At 42.0% G+C, this 14,487-nt stretch overlaps 1 protein-coding gene across 8 annotated transcripts in view; it reads left to right on the top strand.

The window, feature by feature from the left end:
- Positions 1-14,487, top strand: part of myo9aa (myosin IXAa) — a gene marked incomplete at its 3' end in the record, with an annotated part of 96,658 nt that overhangs the window by 36,043 nt on the left and 46,128 nt on the right. For all 8 annotated transcript variants that reach the window (XM_079291093.1, XM_079291094.1, XM_079291096.1 and 5 more), the window contains exons 3-4: positions 12,566-12,660; positions 12,753-12,815. In XM_079291093.1, coding sequence (XP_079147219.1) covers positions 12,566-12,660; positions 12,753-12,815 — 158 coding nt within the window. The remainder of the gene's footprint in view (positions 1-12,565; positions 12,661-12,752; positions 12,816-14,487) is intronic.

The raw sequence follows: 14,487 nt of genomic DNA, 5'->3' as shown, positions 1-14,487 counted from the left end.
TGCTCTTACTAATACTGCGACAACTACTACTACTGCTAATATTTCTAGTATTACCACTACTACTACAACTTTTGCTGTTGCTACTATTACTACTACTGCTACTGCTATTACTGCTACCATAAATATTACTACCACTACTGCTATTACTACCACTACCACTACTATTATTCCTGATACCACAACTGCTAATACTGCTATTCCTGCTACTACCAGTACTAATAACCAGTACTAATACTACTACAGCTATTAGTACGACTGCTGATACTACTACTTCTACTACTTATTCTTATTACAAATACTTCGACGACAACTTCTACTACTACTGCTACTACAAATATCACTACTGCTACAACTAGTACTTATTCAAATGCTACTCATACTTATACTGCGAATAATACTTCTACTACTACTACAACAAATATCACTACTGCTGGAATTATTTTAAGCTACAGAAACCGTTCGAATATCAAAATGTTCAGCTCTTTCAGGAGAGGGGTGACATAACTTCATATTTGTAATCTTTCAACTTTTTGAATTATTCAGCTTTTTGCAATTTTTTTAAAATTGGATATCTATTTTCAGCAATGTTTTTGAGATTCATTTCAGCTTTCAGCATTCCAACGCATTTTCAGCAGGAAATGCATTTTCTAGTCTTCGTTTATTGTTTGTCACACTTTGGGTTATGCGTTAGAAAGTGACACCAAAGGGTCTGACAAAGTGTCGGTATGTGACGAGTTGGAATGAGAATGTGTTGCTCGATCCCATCGTGTACATGTACCTAGATCGGTGGCCGGGGTCAGCTGATCCCCAGATATGTTTGTTTGGTATCTGTTGTTTCACTGTATGTTGTATATGTCATTTGTCTCAATACAAAAAGAAGAGGAGGGCGATATTCCCTCTGAACCTGCAGCAGGTTATCCAAGCAACTGGCTGGCATGGAGCAATAGCATATTGACACAGGCTTCTGGAGTGAGTGGGATTAGTGTTTACTCTTAAAGATAGGCCTGTTTCCCTAATGGCTGAGCACATTTACTTAGCGCTTGTCAAACACATCCTATACAGGGGAGCAAATTGACTCGGGTCACTCCGTCATCGTCAAAGCAAAGCGCTGACTGGAATGCCACCAGATCTGCTCCGACATTGACAACAAAAGGACATTTTGTGAAGTGTAATTCAGTGCAGCTTCGAAGCAGCTTCAATGTTTTAACATACGTAAACTAGTTAGAATAACATAGGGTAGTGAGACTGCCACAGCATTAAGATACTTTGCAACGGATCAATGATTTCACATTTTTAAAGAGTCGTTTCCTGAGAGATCAACCAGTGCCCATGTGGTTTTGGACGAGAGATGAAATTCTTGGTCCTTCTCCAGCTCAGCCAAGAGCCTCTTACACCTCAGTACCACTGTGCACATTAGCATTTTAATCCTAGTTCCCAGATTTACACTTCATCTACAAATCAAACCTGGTGACTGACTCTTTCTGAAGTCCACAGCCAGTTGAACCCCACACGATCCCCACCCAGCCGTTAAAATAGACAAGTTGAGTGAGGACGGCATTTAAAGGTGTTTCTCTGTGGAAGCTATGACATCACCTGAAGGTGGACACTTGTACATTTTGGTGCTAGCTGATAAAATCTACTTTAATAACATGGTATTCAAAACTCTCAAAATGCAAAGTAATATCTGGTTCAAGCTTGTTTTATGTACTTTACAGAGCTGTGGGTATGTTATGAATGAAGGACGGCTGTTTACCTCAGATGCTTCTTCAGCTGCCTCTACGGGCGTTCAGTATGACTGCTAACTGGATGTATGTGGGAGTTGGACCTTATTCATGATGAAGCAGGTGCATATGATCGAATATGTGAATATTCTCCTGCATTTGTCAGTAATGTCGTAATTCTTCAGTGTCAGCAGTGTCACATTTTGAGGAATTGTTGGAGAGCCTTTTGGTGAGGCCACACCCATGTCTGCAGTGCTGCATTGAGCTGGCAGAGATTCAAGCGTGTGTGTGTGTGTGTGTGTGTGTGTGTGTGTGTGTGGGTGTGGGTCAATACGAGTGATGCTGCCCAGTCCCTCTCTGTCTGCCAGCTCAGGTTATTTACTTTAGATTTGAGAACCTGAAATGAGCACATTTTTGTTTAAAAAAAACCCCAAATATATTCAATTTACAATTGTAAAAGATGAAAGAAACCAGTAAAAACATTTGAGAAGCTGAATGAATTTTTAGCATTTTTGCTTCAACAACTTTAATTTTTAATCGACTATCAATACTGTTCAGATGGACTTGTTTTAGCTCCGTTTGTGGTTTCTGTGTGTATTTCAGCCCCCTGGATTCTCCATGTGGCACATTATTGTTGTGGGTGCGCTGGTCAGTTTGATATTTGACTCAACAATCGGGTCTTGTGTCTGTATCTGTTGGTGGAGTGAGTCACAGCGCTGTGGGCCGAGTGGAAGGAATGACAGCTCGTCAATCATCAGCTCCTCCTACTGTTTTGGTAAAACCCCAAAAACTGCGGACAGTTGGTCTGATGAAGACGGACACTGACATTTTGTATGTACTCAGTCGGCATCTTGTTGACTCTTCTGAGCCTCAAAGCACTGGGCAGGTTCTGTCCTTTAACATGGGATGGATGGACTGTTGTTATCACTGGATACGACGGGAGGATTACGTTGTGGCAATGTGTTCTTCAGTTATCCCAAAATGTACCTCCTTGCATTCAAGGCCTGTATCTGTGCGTATTACATTTTCTCACTTTTACTCATTCAACGGGTCCCCTCTTCTTTTTCTTTGTATAATCACTGACGTGTTTTAGGAACCACTTTTCACCTGTTTTTCGTGGATTCCTGAGTACATAATCGCACCCAGAGATGAAATGTAAAGCTCAGGTTCAGACACTTGGGTGCTTATTATCAAACCTTTCATAGGCCGAGCAGATGAAAGCGTATACTTACATGAAATATACGTAAGCGTGACAGAATGGGATCAAGGGAATGAGCTCTACTGCATCCACATCATAAACTACGATTTTATCAAACAAACGTAACCATCGTTAAGCTCTCTTCACCAGGAGGGCAAGAAATATTCGAAATATCAGTTTGGTTCGTGCCTATTTCACCATTAAAGAAGTTCAAAACAACAATAAACAAAGGTTCATGTCCCCGTATCAAAAGGTTCATATCCTGTATAGTGGCAAAAAGGCCTGACCATGAATTCTCAAAGGTATTGAATTATAGTTCCGGGGCTTTTATTGTTTCTTGTGGAGTCAAAAGGCACAAATACCGTACCAGCTCCAGATATTGATGTAAAGTTAATACTTACAAAGTATTAATCGGAATTTCTTCCTTCTGTTGTTAATATGTTACCTGTTCTTAAAGACAAAGGGAATGCTGTGAAGTCCTCAATACACTCCGAGCGTGTTTTGCTTTTGAAACAAAGTTGTTTCTTCACTTTAAAATGAGTTCAACACGTCCTCCTTCTTCTCTCCTTAATAACTAAGCACGTAACATGAATGGAGAGCTAAGCATCTTAAGCATCTTGAGGATAAAGTGAACCAGCAGAAGTGAACTGAAGGTTCTTTGATCTACATTTCTTTTACATCTCTTTCTATTTTCTCCCCCTCCCTCCCGCCCTCATTTTCTTCCTCCCTTTCTGTGCCTCTCGTTTACAACTTGGAAACACTGCACTATTGTTTCGTCTCGGAAAATTGATGCTGAAACAAGAAGATCCACGGTGCCGTTTGTTCTGCCGTACATACATCTTCGGACCACGTTAACTTCTTTCTCACACTTCAGAAGCCGAGCGCTCTTATGTAACACTGGGTCAAAAGTTCAGCCGAGGAAAAGGTTTGCTTCTCGGACATTGTCACATGGCAGAAAGAGCAGGAATAATGAGGTGAATGACTGCAGAACAGAGCAGACTGTGTGCCAGTGTGAGAAATGACATTGCGTCAAAGGCATCTTGACAATGTTTGAAATAAATCCTGTAAAGCAGCTGTGCTCCGCAGAAGAGGACGAGGCCTCGGCTACAAATAGTCACCCCGCAGAGCGAAGGACTGTGAGTTCAGTCATCTGGTTACACTGAAGAAGAATGTGGCTTTATTCTTTTTGGAAGAAACACAGACCTGCCTTCATAATGTTATACATTTAGGATTTTCTGTCAATGTGATCGCCAAAAAGAATTAAACTTATTTTGTTCTGCACTCAAGCTGGAAGATATTTCCCAGACAGGCTGCAGGTGCAGTAACTGCTCTCTCACCTGGACCTTAACTGCTTTGAGCCGAAACTTTAAATTTTACTGTTATTAAGCATCAGTTTTATTTTTTTCCTTGAAAACAGGCAAATCTCCAAATTTGAGAGGTCTGAACAAGTGAATATCTTTCACTTTTGATTGTAAATAAGTTGTAGATTAATTTTCGTTTCATTTTGAAGACATAACATATGACGCAGTTGCTTTTTAATCCCTTGTCTAACCCAAACACCTATGTGTGTGTGTATATATACCTTTTTAGCTCTTTGGACTGGGAAAGGCCCAGTGCAAGCCTTAATTTCCCGTTTCAGTTTCCAGTTTAGTTGAAATGTCGCCTCCCAGCTTGTGGCCACATGTACAGCTGAGCCCAGTCATCACCGCTTCTAATTTTAGCCGTGTTTTACAGAACACGCACGCATGTGACTTTTCATTCTCTCAGTATATACTCGAGTACATCTGTCGTTGTCTGTGAGCTGAATCTCTGCTGTTGTCGAGTATTAGCTCTTTGTTTGTGTGCGTTTGCTGTCGAGGGGGAATTCAGTGCCGATGGGAACTTAAAAACAAAGAGGACTAACCTTCAATGTAGCCGAGTCTCATATCTCCTCACTGCACCTGCATACTAATAATCCAGACTGAGACTTAGCGGCAATTTCCTCACTACAGTCACAATAGTTGCTCTTATCTTTGTCTGTGATTGTGTGTGTGTGTGTGTGTGTGTGTGTGTGTGTGTCATTGAGATTTTTAGTACACCTAATTGCCATCGACCCATAATCGATTTTGGAAACCAAAGTTCAGCCATAAACGGTGTATTATTTGTAAAACTGCACAGTTGTAAAAAGCCTTAATCTTAAAACCCTGTTATTTCCTGCTGCTTTCTAATGTTGAGTTCTAATGTGTTCATCACTTTATAGATACATTGTCTTCACCGCGTACTGTTCATTTAGCAGCAGAAACAGTAAGTTTAGTTGTAATTCACTATGATTATTTTATTTCAAAGTGTCATCAATGCCGGTGAAAGCTAAAACCAGAGCAGTTTACATTGTGTATTTATTTTAGCAGATTGCTGCACCGCACTCTGTGTGTGTGTGTGTGTGTGTGTGTGTGTGTGTGTGTGTGTGTGTGTGTGTGTGTGTGTGTGTGTGTGTGTGTGTGTGTGTGTGTGTGTGTGTGTGTGTGTGTGTGTGTGTGTGTGTGTGTGTGTGTGTGTGAGAAAATGGAGTGAAAATAGTCCTGCTGTTATTGTTTTGAATAAGTTGTGTTCTGAGGCGTTTGTCTGCTCTCTGTCTCACACTCTTCCTGTTTAGTTTTTGGTGCCGTGAACATTTTCATTATGTTTTTGTTCTGCTGCTTCTGTTCTCCGTCCCTGTTGAACGCTCTACAATAGAGACACTGTAATCTGACAGTATCTCACCCACTGAGCACCACAGCTGTAATACGTTGTGGTTACTAATATAAAGACGTTAGGATTTCACTTCCAGCATCAGTAATATTTGCTGGTGTTCGTCTGTCCGCTGGGATCAGCGATGGGTGTGTGTGTGTGAGAGAGAGAGAAGAAACACAAAAAAAGCAGGGCTCAGATGGCTGAGGGAGGAAGTCGACCACACGCACACGCACACCTTTATTGCAGATAAAGAATGACTGGGCAGCCCTGAGCTGCTCTTCAAGAAAACAAGTGCCTCCCATGAACAGTGCAGGGAGTGCTTTTGGTCAAATCAGCAGCATTTTCTCAAGCTTTCTCCCAAAATTTGTATGAATTACAAACGAAGTGTGATGATGCAACAGTCCTCTAATTTCCATGTATTTTATCCTGTTGGTGGGTTTTAGTTTTCAGTTAGTGTTTAGGTGCTTGACTGCAGATTGAGAACGGTTTCCCCCCTGGGTTTATACATTCTTTGCTAAATCCATCGCTTAAAACAACCAATAAGGTTCTTGTGTTCAAGTTTTTATTTTTGTGCTCCCCCCAACTTTTTGGATAAACAGAATTTTCTCTGGTACTCAACATCACACTGCTGCTAACAGTGATTATTGCAAATGTCAAGAGCTTCTCTTTCGGATAAGATTGTCTCGACATAAGCCTGTCTATACTGTTCAAATAATTATCGGTAAACATAGGGAAATGGATTCTTCCAAATATCTTCATGCTCTATCTAATTTCCTCGCTTATTTACTCTCACTGTTCAAGCACAGTACAATGAAGGAGAAGTTCTCACGCAGCCTGAGGGTCAGAAGGCGACCATCCTCTCTCAGGATTCATAAACAGGTCTGCGATTCATGGAACATCGTCGGAAATGAATTCGCTAATTTTGTGGTTTTTGTAAGTTCTGTCTGAGGGGCCTTTTCTAACGGAGGAATGCAGCTTTTTTTCTCCTCTCCACTCATCTTCTCTAACTGGTAGAGGTTTATGTTCTATGAGAGATGTCTCTGATGGCTGAGGACTCCTGGAGATCTGTGATTATTATGTCTGGCTTTCATCTCCATCCCTGTGACTAATGTTCACTTCCTTCTCACTAACTCAGGAGGACTTTCTGGTCGAGCCAAATACTTTAGTCAGCCATTGGACTGATCAAAAGGCCTCTGCTTTTTCTGATTAGGTTTTCCTTGTTTTGTTCTCTGTCACACACATTCTTGTCAGCTGTGGTCCAGGGATTCAAATACTTTTTCAAAGAATTGTTTGGCATTTCAAGGAAATACGCTTATTTTCTTTTCTTTGATAAGAAAATGGAAACCATCTCCCATCTGTCTGTTAAATGTGAGGCTACAGCCAGCAGCCAGTTAGCTTAGCATAGCAGACACACTGTAAACAGGGGGAAACTGCTAGCCTGGCTCTGTTATAATGAATCAACATGTTTTAAAGACATGGTTTTCATGTTATAAATACATATTTTACATAGTATTGACATATTTTCTTGAGATTTTATCCTATCAAATAACTCTATTCAATTTCATTCAAGAAAAAGGTCTCAAAACGTTCACTTTGTTACACAAAGTTAAATCGCGCTGTGACATTATTATTATAATACAGAGATTTGGTACAGAAACTTCCATACATTATTAAACATTAGAAAAAGATCCAGTGGATGCAGCATGGTATTGGTTAGAAAAGTGTCTGGTTTACTTGGATTGGTTTAAGTTCTTCCATCAGATGATGTCATGCGTTTCCCAGAAGAAGCCTATTTATTTATTTTTCCTTCGGGCTGTAGTGTGTGAAATGTCATCTTTGATGCAAACTGCATGTTCTTACATCAGTGTGCACGCAGAAATATGCAGCATAAACAGATGTGACTGCGGGTGTATGAAAAAAACACTTTAAACTACAATTCTCTTGGACCCGACGGTAAACCTGAAAGCCCTGAGGATTATGGCAGTTCATTCGAGCGGGACGCATCTTGCCAGAGTTGCTCAACCTGTCAAGCTTGACGTCTGTACGGCCAGTTTCACTGGACCATCAGATCTGCTCCCAGGGGTGTTTGAGGCAGAGTGATGATGATCTTACGGAGAATTATGAAAGACAGCTTTTCTGCCGATAGGATTTAGTGCAGTGTTACAAAAAGCTTGGTCTTTGTAGTCGTTGTGACGTGACCCATTGGTTTATGGACTACAGCTTTGTAGCCTGGAGTACGGCTTTTTGGCTGTCGCCATCTTGAATTTTGGCAATGCAACCAATGAACGGAAGTGACCATATGTGGACTGCGTAAGAGTAGCACCGTAGTAGAGACACCATGGTAGCTACCTGTCGATCACAAGCCCTAAAAAATCCCCTGCTTTTTATGCTATTTTACTGTAAATTGGACCATAATTTACTCAGATCATGCTGTATTGTAGAAGACGTGAAACTAGCGATTGAGACAATAAACTGATGTTTACAATGTTTAGTGAGGTAATAAATCAAGCGAGAAGTCATTTTCTCAAAGAGTTCCACACAATCTGACTTATTTTGCAACCAAGAAGAGTCGCCCCCTGTTGGCCATTGGAAATAATGCAGGTTTAAGGGTCTTCCACATTGGCCTCACTTCTTAGAACCGAAGGTTGCCGCCTGCTGGCGCCCAAACATTGGTATTTTTTCTTTTTAAATGGCTAAATTACAAGAATCTCAAACAAAAGCTCACATATGTTCAAGCCTCCTATTGCACGGAAGAGAAAAGCCTCTCACACCGACTGTTAAATGTCCCACCTCAAACACTGCTTTGACAGAAGCAGCCAGAGCCCACATCCCACCGGGCTTCTACACTCTCCCCATGACTGCAGATCGCCCTGTGATTCCACAGCCACAGTGACCACAGTCCACTCTGGTCAGCATGACCTCAGGTGTGACATTACAAGGGGCACGGTCAGGAATTAGCGTCTAGCGTTTATCTGCCCACACACGCCGTGACACAACGGTGATACATGTTGGGCCGAGTCGCTGGCCCTTTCTCTCTTATTGTTGACATCCTGACCGCATACTGTGGCGGGTGAGTCATTCTGGTAACGGGCTCAGGAAAGGATATGAATCTACGGAGGTCAAATGAGCAAATGGCTCTTGAGTAACCGTTGAATCACACGGATGCTTCGTAGCTACTGTCGGGGAAGGAATGCGAACAATTTGGTGACAATTTCCTCAATCAATTTGCAGTCCGAAGAATGCTGTTTTCAGCCCATGGCTTATTTCACTTAAGTGTCTTTGAAATTCAGACAAAGCTTTTCTCTGTGTATAGTTTATGGTTTCCCCGTTTCCCCTCTCCTCTGTTCTCCTCAAGAAGCTGCTAATGAAGTCATCCTCATGTGATTAAAAGCCACGTGTCTTCACACTGCACGAGTCGGAGCACACGACGGCAGATAAATACCTAATTACCTCGCTACAGACCGAAGCAATAATAGAATAGAACTGATTGCCTCTGTGTGAGGTGGCGCTGGAAGTCTTAATTGATTTCCTAGAAAAGAAACGTATGTATTAATATTTTCCCGTTGACCTCGTACATCATATGAGACCTCTTCAAAGGATCAAGTCCTAATGAAATATCTTTCTTCTTCTGTGTCGTCACAAAATATGTAAGAGCACAATTTTATAAGCCTTCTTCCAAAGCAATCGTTCAAAAATAGAAATTATGACTTGGTAGAATAAATAAGTAAATAACCAGTGAACAACCGGTCTGAACGGATTTAAAATTGTAACGAAAGCGCTGGATCTTGATTGGGATTAGTCACTACCCCGACTGAAGAAAGTTGATTGAGTTTGAAAGCTACAACTGAAAGACATTTAATTAAAAGGTTTTTCTCACAGTGACCACGGTATTCAACACAGCTGAACAGTTGTAGAAACGAGGATCGACAGACTTATGAAAACATCACATCGGCCTTGTGGCATCCTCTCAGTCCGTGCTTCCTCCCAACGACTCTGCCCGAGCCTGTGGACACATTACACCCAGAACACACTGGCACCATCTCAAGTCTGTCATTGGTCTGTGGTCGGAAGCCAAGAATAATGTTGTTGACCTGCTGGAGTGACTGAAGTGGTGAGAATCACTGTCTGTACGAACCCTTTTAGTTCTGGTGTCGCTTTCAGTCTTTGTCATCATTCGAGGCGGCGAAAATAATCTGCTGTTATGTTAGAAATCACTTCACCTCAACCTGCACTGTTTACTTGAGCTCGAGTTAGTGACTTCGATTTACCAGAATAACTTTTGACAACTGCCGTAGGAGACGGTTCAAGAGCTCGTTTGCATTGTTGTGGGTTGTTTGTGTAGGTGGAGTAAAATCTTATTTTTTTTTCTAATGCAAGCCTCATATTCTTAGAATTTGAAATGATGGAATTATCTTATTGATCGTGGCAGTGACTAACTAGTTCACTGACCTAATGACGGCAGTTTATTTTGCATGTGCATTCATGTTTTCTTGCGTGTAGGTAAGAAACTCCTTCCCCTCCAGAGGTCAGTTTTGACATATCTTTCTGTTGATTTTCATTGCTGTTGATATGGAGCTTGCCAAAGTTTAGAAAGATTATGAACTGTCGGCTGTAAAGTGTCCATCTGTCGGCCTTTTTTACACAGACCAGGTGGACGAATACATGCCTCAACATAAATCAGTATTTTAGTTTTTCCACATCCTGCTTCCTGCTGGCCCAACACAAAGTGTCACGCAAATGTCACGCAAACACTGAAGGTCTAATATCTGACTCGTCTGACCCGAGTTCCTCAACACGACTGCGAGCGGTTAGTGTTGTGAGTGGCTGCTTTTTATTGGCTGTCCAATCAGGAAGTTCTTCCGGACGCTGACAGTCTGTCCTCGTCTGACCTGTAGTTCCTGAACCAGACGGGTCAGCCAGTTCATAGACGGATGGAGCGGTGAACAGACCACCAGCTCCTCTGGAAATATCGACTGCATCAGGCAGCGAATTTTAAACCCACATTTCTGGATGTGAAATGATACCGTCACTGTTCTGCAGTTTGACCTTTGGTGCTCTTTCCTTGTCCAGACGGCAGTGTGGAATCGGTCTTTCCACAGCGTTGGCCCATTTTAATGATTTGTTCAGTTCAGTGAGTCATAAATGAAAGCCGAGTTCATTGCTGTTGTTTGAGTCAGGCTCTGCCTGTAGTCGAGAGAGGCCAAAGAGTCCTTTGTCCTTTGCATCTTAAATCAGTTAAACGGACGTTGGAGCGTCTGTGATGTATTTCACAGTGGATTGATGAGGAGGGAGAGATGGAAGGGAAACTTTGCAGGTTTTCTACCGGCTCATTGTCAATGCAGCGTGGCTAGTACATGCAGATGAACGGCGCCTGGCCTCATGCAGCCAGAGCCCCAGCTCTCCGCTTGGTCGACCGCCAGTAAAACTCTCATCCGGAGGTCGTTCAGCTGCATGTTGAACCGCAGGAACACGGAGCCGGTCAAAAATCTGCAAAGTTTCCCTTGAATGAATTAGACTTCAGCCGCGTTGTTTTGGAAATGAATGCCACTTGTATCCAAACGCACGCCTCTCTTTTTATCTCTCCATATTGCTCCGTTAACTACTACGACCCACAAGCTGTTAAGTGTGGTTTTATATGACTGGTGTGGCTAGCTACACGGCCAAAGTTATTTAGTAAACGCCCCTTAGTGCAGCATGAGTCATCAAACATTTGAAATCATAATAGAAGCGGAAGACGCTCTAACTTCTGTTTCACTGGGACTTAAAAGGTTTGATGATCTTTACCCATAGACTTTCCCTATAGTGCTGCATTATAAATACATAGGTTGTTTAAATATGGCAAAGGATTATCCAACCTTGTACGCTACCATTGTATGTTGCAACTTAAAGGCATTGCAGACCGTGAGTCAACTGTCATCGACTCATTTGAAAAGAAAAGAAGGAACACTATGGGGTTGCAGCTTTGCTTTTCATCACTGCACATTGTTACATCTGGTTGGATGGTCAACCAAATGGATTTTTATCTGATCAAATGGATAAATAAGCATTGACTTGCGTCGCTTTCACGTGTGATGCTACGGCCTGCCGTTTGCAGCTGAATAAGAGAAATGCATTCTAGTTGTGTCTTCTGTGTTCCATTGCAGTAATGTACTTGCTAATCATGGCCCTCTCAGAAACAAAACGACATGAAGTTTTTGAAATTCAAGTGAAACTCAGTAATGGTCTCAGCTGCAAATTTGTGCATTCGGATTAGCCCGAAGACCTACAACGTAGCCTATTAGCTTGCCATTGGCCTTCTCCTAGCGTGCTTGTGTGCTAGTTAGCGGCGTCGGTGAAGGGTGGGATCAGAGAGGGGTGTTTTCCCATTCCTCAGACGCAGGGCTCGGGGCAGCTCTAAGTGATTCACTGAGGAATTTGTTTACTTGTGGCGGCGCTACAAATAACTGCAGGGTTTATATAGGGCGAAAAACGACTTCCCCTCCAGGCAGCCATACAACATAAACAGAGCTACGAGGGGAAATACTGGAGCGTCTTATTAAAGCACAACCACTACACATGTTCCACACGGCCACATGGATCCCATTACTCACTGAGGAGCTTCTTTTTTTCCCATTTTTTTTTCCATCAGGCCCCAGCTCCTCCCAGCAATTTGTCTGACTCTGACTTGAATTGATCCTAAAACCATGTTATTAATCATCTGTCTCGAACTGACGCTGTTTGAAACTGTGCAAGAGGAAAAGCTCGCTCCGCGCGGTCCAGGCTGACCGCGTTTCAAGACCATGACCAAAGTCTGTGTGCTTGACCCACAAACAAACTATCCACACCTAAAGCCGACTCAGAACTTGACCTCAAACCTCTGTTATGTGTGTATGATGTGGAATATGTGGCCTATTCCTATTTATTTGTCTGATCACGTTTTCATCTCTTTTCCCTTCAGGCATTTGGGAACGCAAAGACAGCCCACAATAACAACTCGAGTCGCTTTGGCAAGTTCATTCAGGTGAACTACCAGGAGAGTGGAACTGTGAGAGGGTAAGGAACCAGAGACCAATGCTTTTCATTTTCCTAAACAAAAAATTATGTTTTGAAGTTAACAATTTTATTGTGTGGCCTGTTTTTTTTAGAGCATATGTGGAGAAATACCTGCTGGAGAAGTCGAGGCTGGTGTATCAGGAGCACAATGAGCGGTGAGCACTTCAAGCCGAGCATAATCATAAAAATAAAAATCTGAAGTACGTGGGGTTTGTTAAGCAGGGAGTGATGCTTACAGTCAAGGCAACTTCACTTCTGAGCAATGCAATACATTAATACTAAAGTAAATATGAGTTATGTTTAATGTTTAGTGTGTCAAAACTAGTTTGGGAATTTTTGCACAAACCTGGATTTTGAATCAATCTCACGAGACATTTGAATTGCGCTTTACTGAAAAAAGTAATGCTAGCAGCAAGTGTGACATGAATGCAGTTTGAATTTTGGCAACAAAATAAAGGTTTGAGTGCATGTAAATCAGAAAGCCTCTTGTTTGAGTTTACCGAAGTGTGATTCATGAAGTGAGTTGAGCTGTAAGTGGAGCTGACACTAATGTGTTGGACCGGCTAGACAGTTTGGTGAGGGTTAACCTCACCATGGGGGGGCTCACAGTGGGCCCCCGGCGTTAGCCATCTCTTATTGAGATGGATTGCTGACTCCAGGACCATAATTGTGTGTGTGTGTGTGTGTGTGTGTGTGTGTGTGTGTGTGTGTGTGTGTGTGTGTGTGTGTGTGTGTGTGTGTGTGTGTGTGTGTGTGTGTGTGTGTGTGTGTGTGTGTGTGTGTGTGTGTGTGTGTGTGTGTGTGTACTCCAAGTGGACCCTGGTCGCACAGCTGCTGCACACTTTTGCCCTTTAACCTTTACGCTGCGGTGCAGTCAGAGGAAAAAGTTCACACAAACAAACTGAGCTTTCATGATTCTTTTTCCAGGTTTTAGTTTTTGTTTAAGCCGCGTTAGCTGCATGGTTGAAGTGCATTCAATAATGTGCCACAAACATATCGGTTAATTAGAGGTTACCCCTGAAATGAAAGACACTTTCCATTGTCGGTGTTGTCTTTCTAGTTGAAGTTGATACGAGCATTGCATGCTAACACGCTTACATTGCCCTTCTGACATTAATTCACGTTTACAAGTGCATTGTCATCCATGCAGCTATAACAGCATGTGTAATTCCAATAATCCAGGGCATCATTTTTTAACTGACCTCAGAATGATCATCCATCAATTTATCATTGACCGTGATTATTGACTTGGCTTGTCATTTATAAGTGATTTAAAACTCTGAATGTGGCTGCTGAACTTTTGAAACAAAATTCCCGAGGATTGAGGAGTAACGACCCCCGACCCCTGCGGTGGGTAATGTCACAGAGGGCCAACTCGTAAAATGCACCAACTTCAACTACACACAGAATCTCACTCCAAACTAAATTAAACACTTGGCAGCCCGGATTAATGTCCTGTTAACTAACATTTTGGTCGTTAGCATGGTGGCTAAGCTGAAATAACGAGTCTTACTGTGTAACTGCCATTGCAACATATTGGCTTGTTAACTGTGAGCTTATTCACATGCTGACGTTAGGAAACTAAAATGTGAATCTGAAGGCGTGATAAAATGACCATTGTAGAGGATAAACCCATTTATTTTATCATTAGGTAACAACATCATTCGTAGTAGTAAGAATCTAAGTACAACCAAAGTTGTTTCTCCAACTGCACTTTGGTTTTGTGTTGTGTATGTTTTAACGTATAGTGTTAATGTGTTTCTACTTTTGGAAAACATGAGCTAATTAACCATTTCATGAAGCAAATATTTTTGTCCCCATGTTAAC

This window comes from Melanostigma gelatinosum, assembly GCF_949748355.1.
Source record: "Melanostigma gelatinosum genome assembly, chromosome: 2".
In the NCBI taxonomy this organism is placed as follows: Eukaryota; Metazoa; Chordata; class Actinopteri; order Perciformes; family Zoarcidae; genus Melanostigma; species Melanostigma gelatinosum.
The sequence above is the reverse complement of the archived record's forward strand: the minus strand, read 5'-3'. Positions and strand labels throughout refer to the sequence as shown.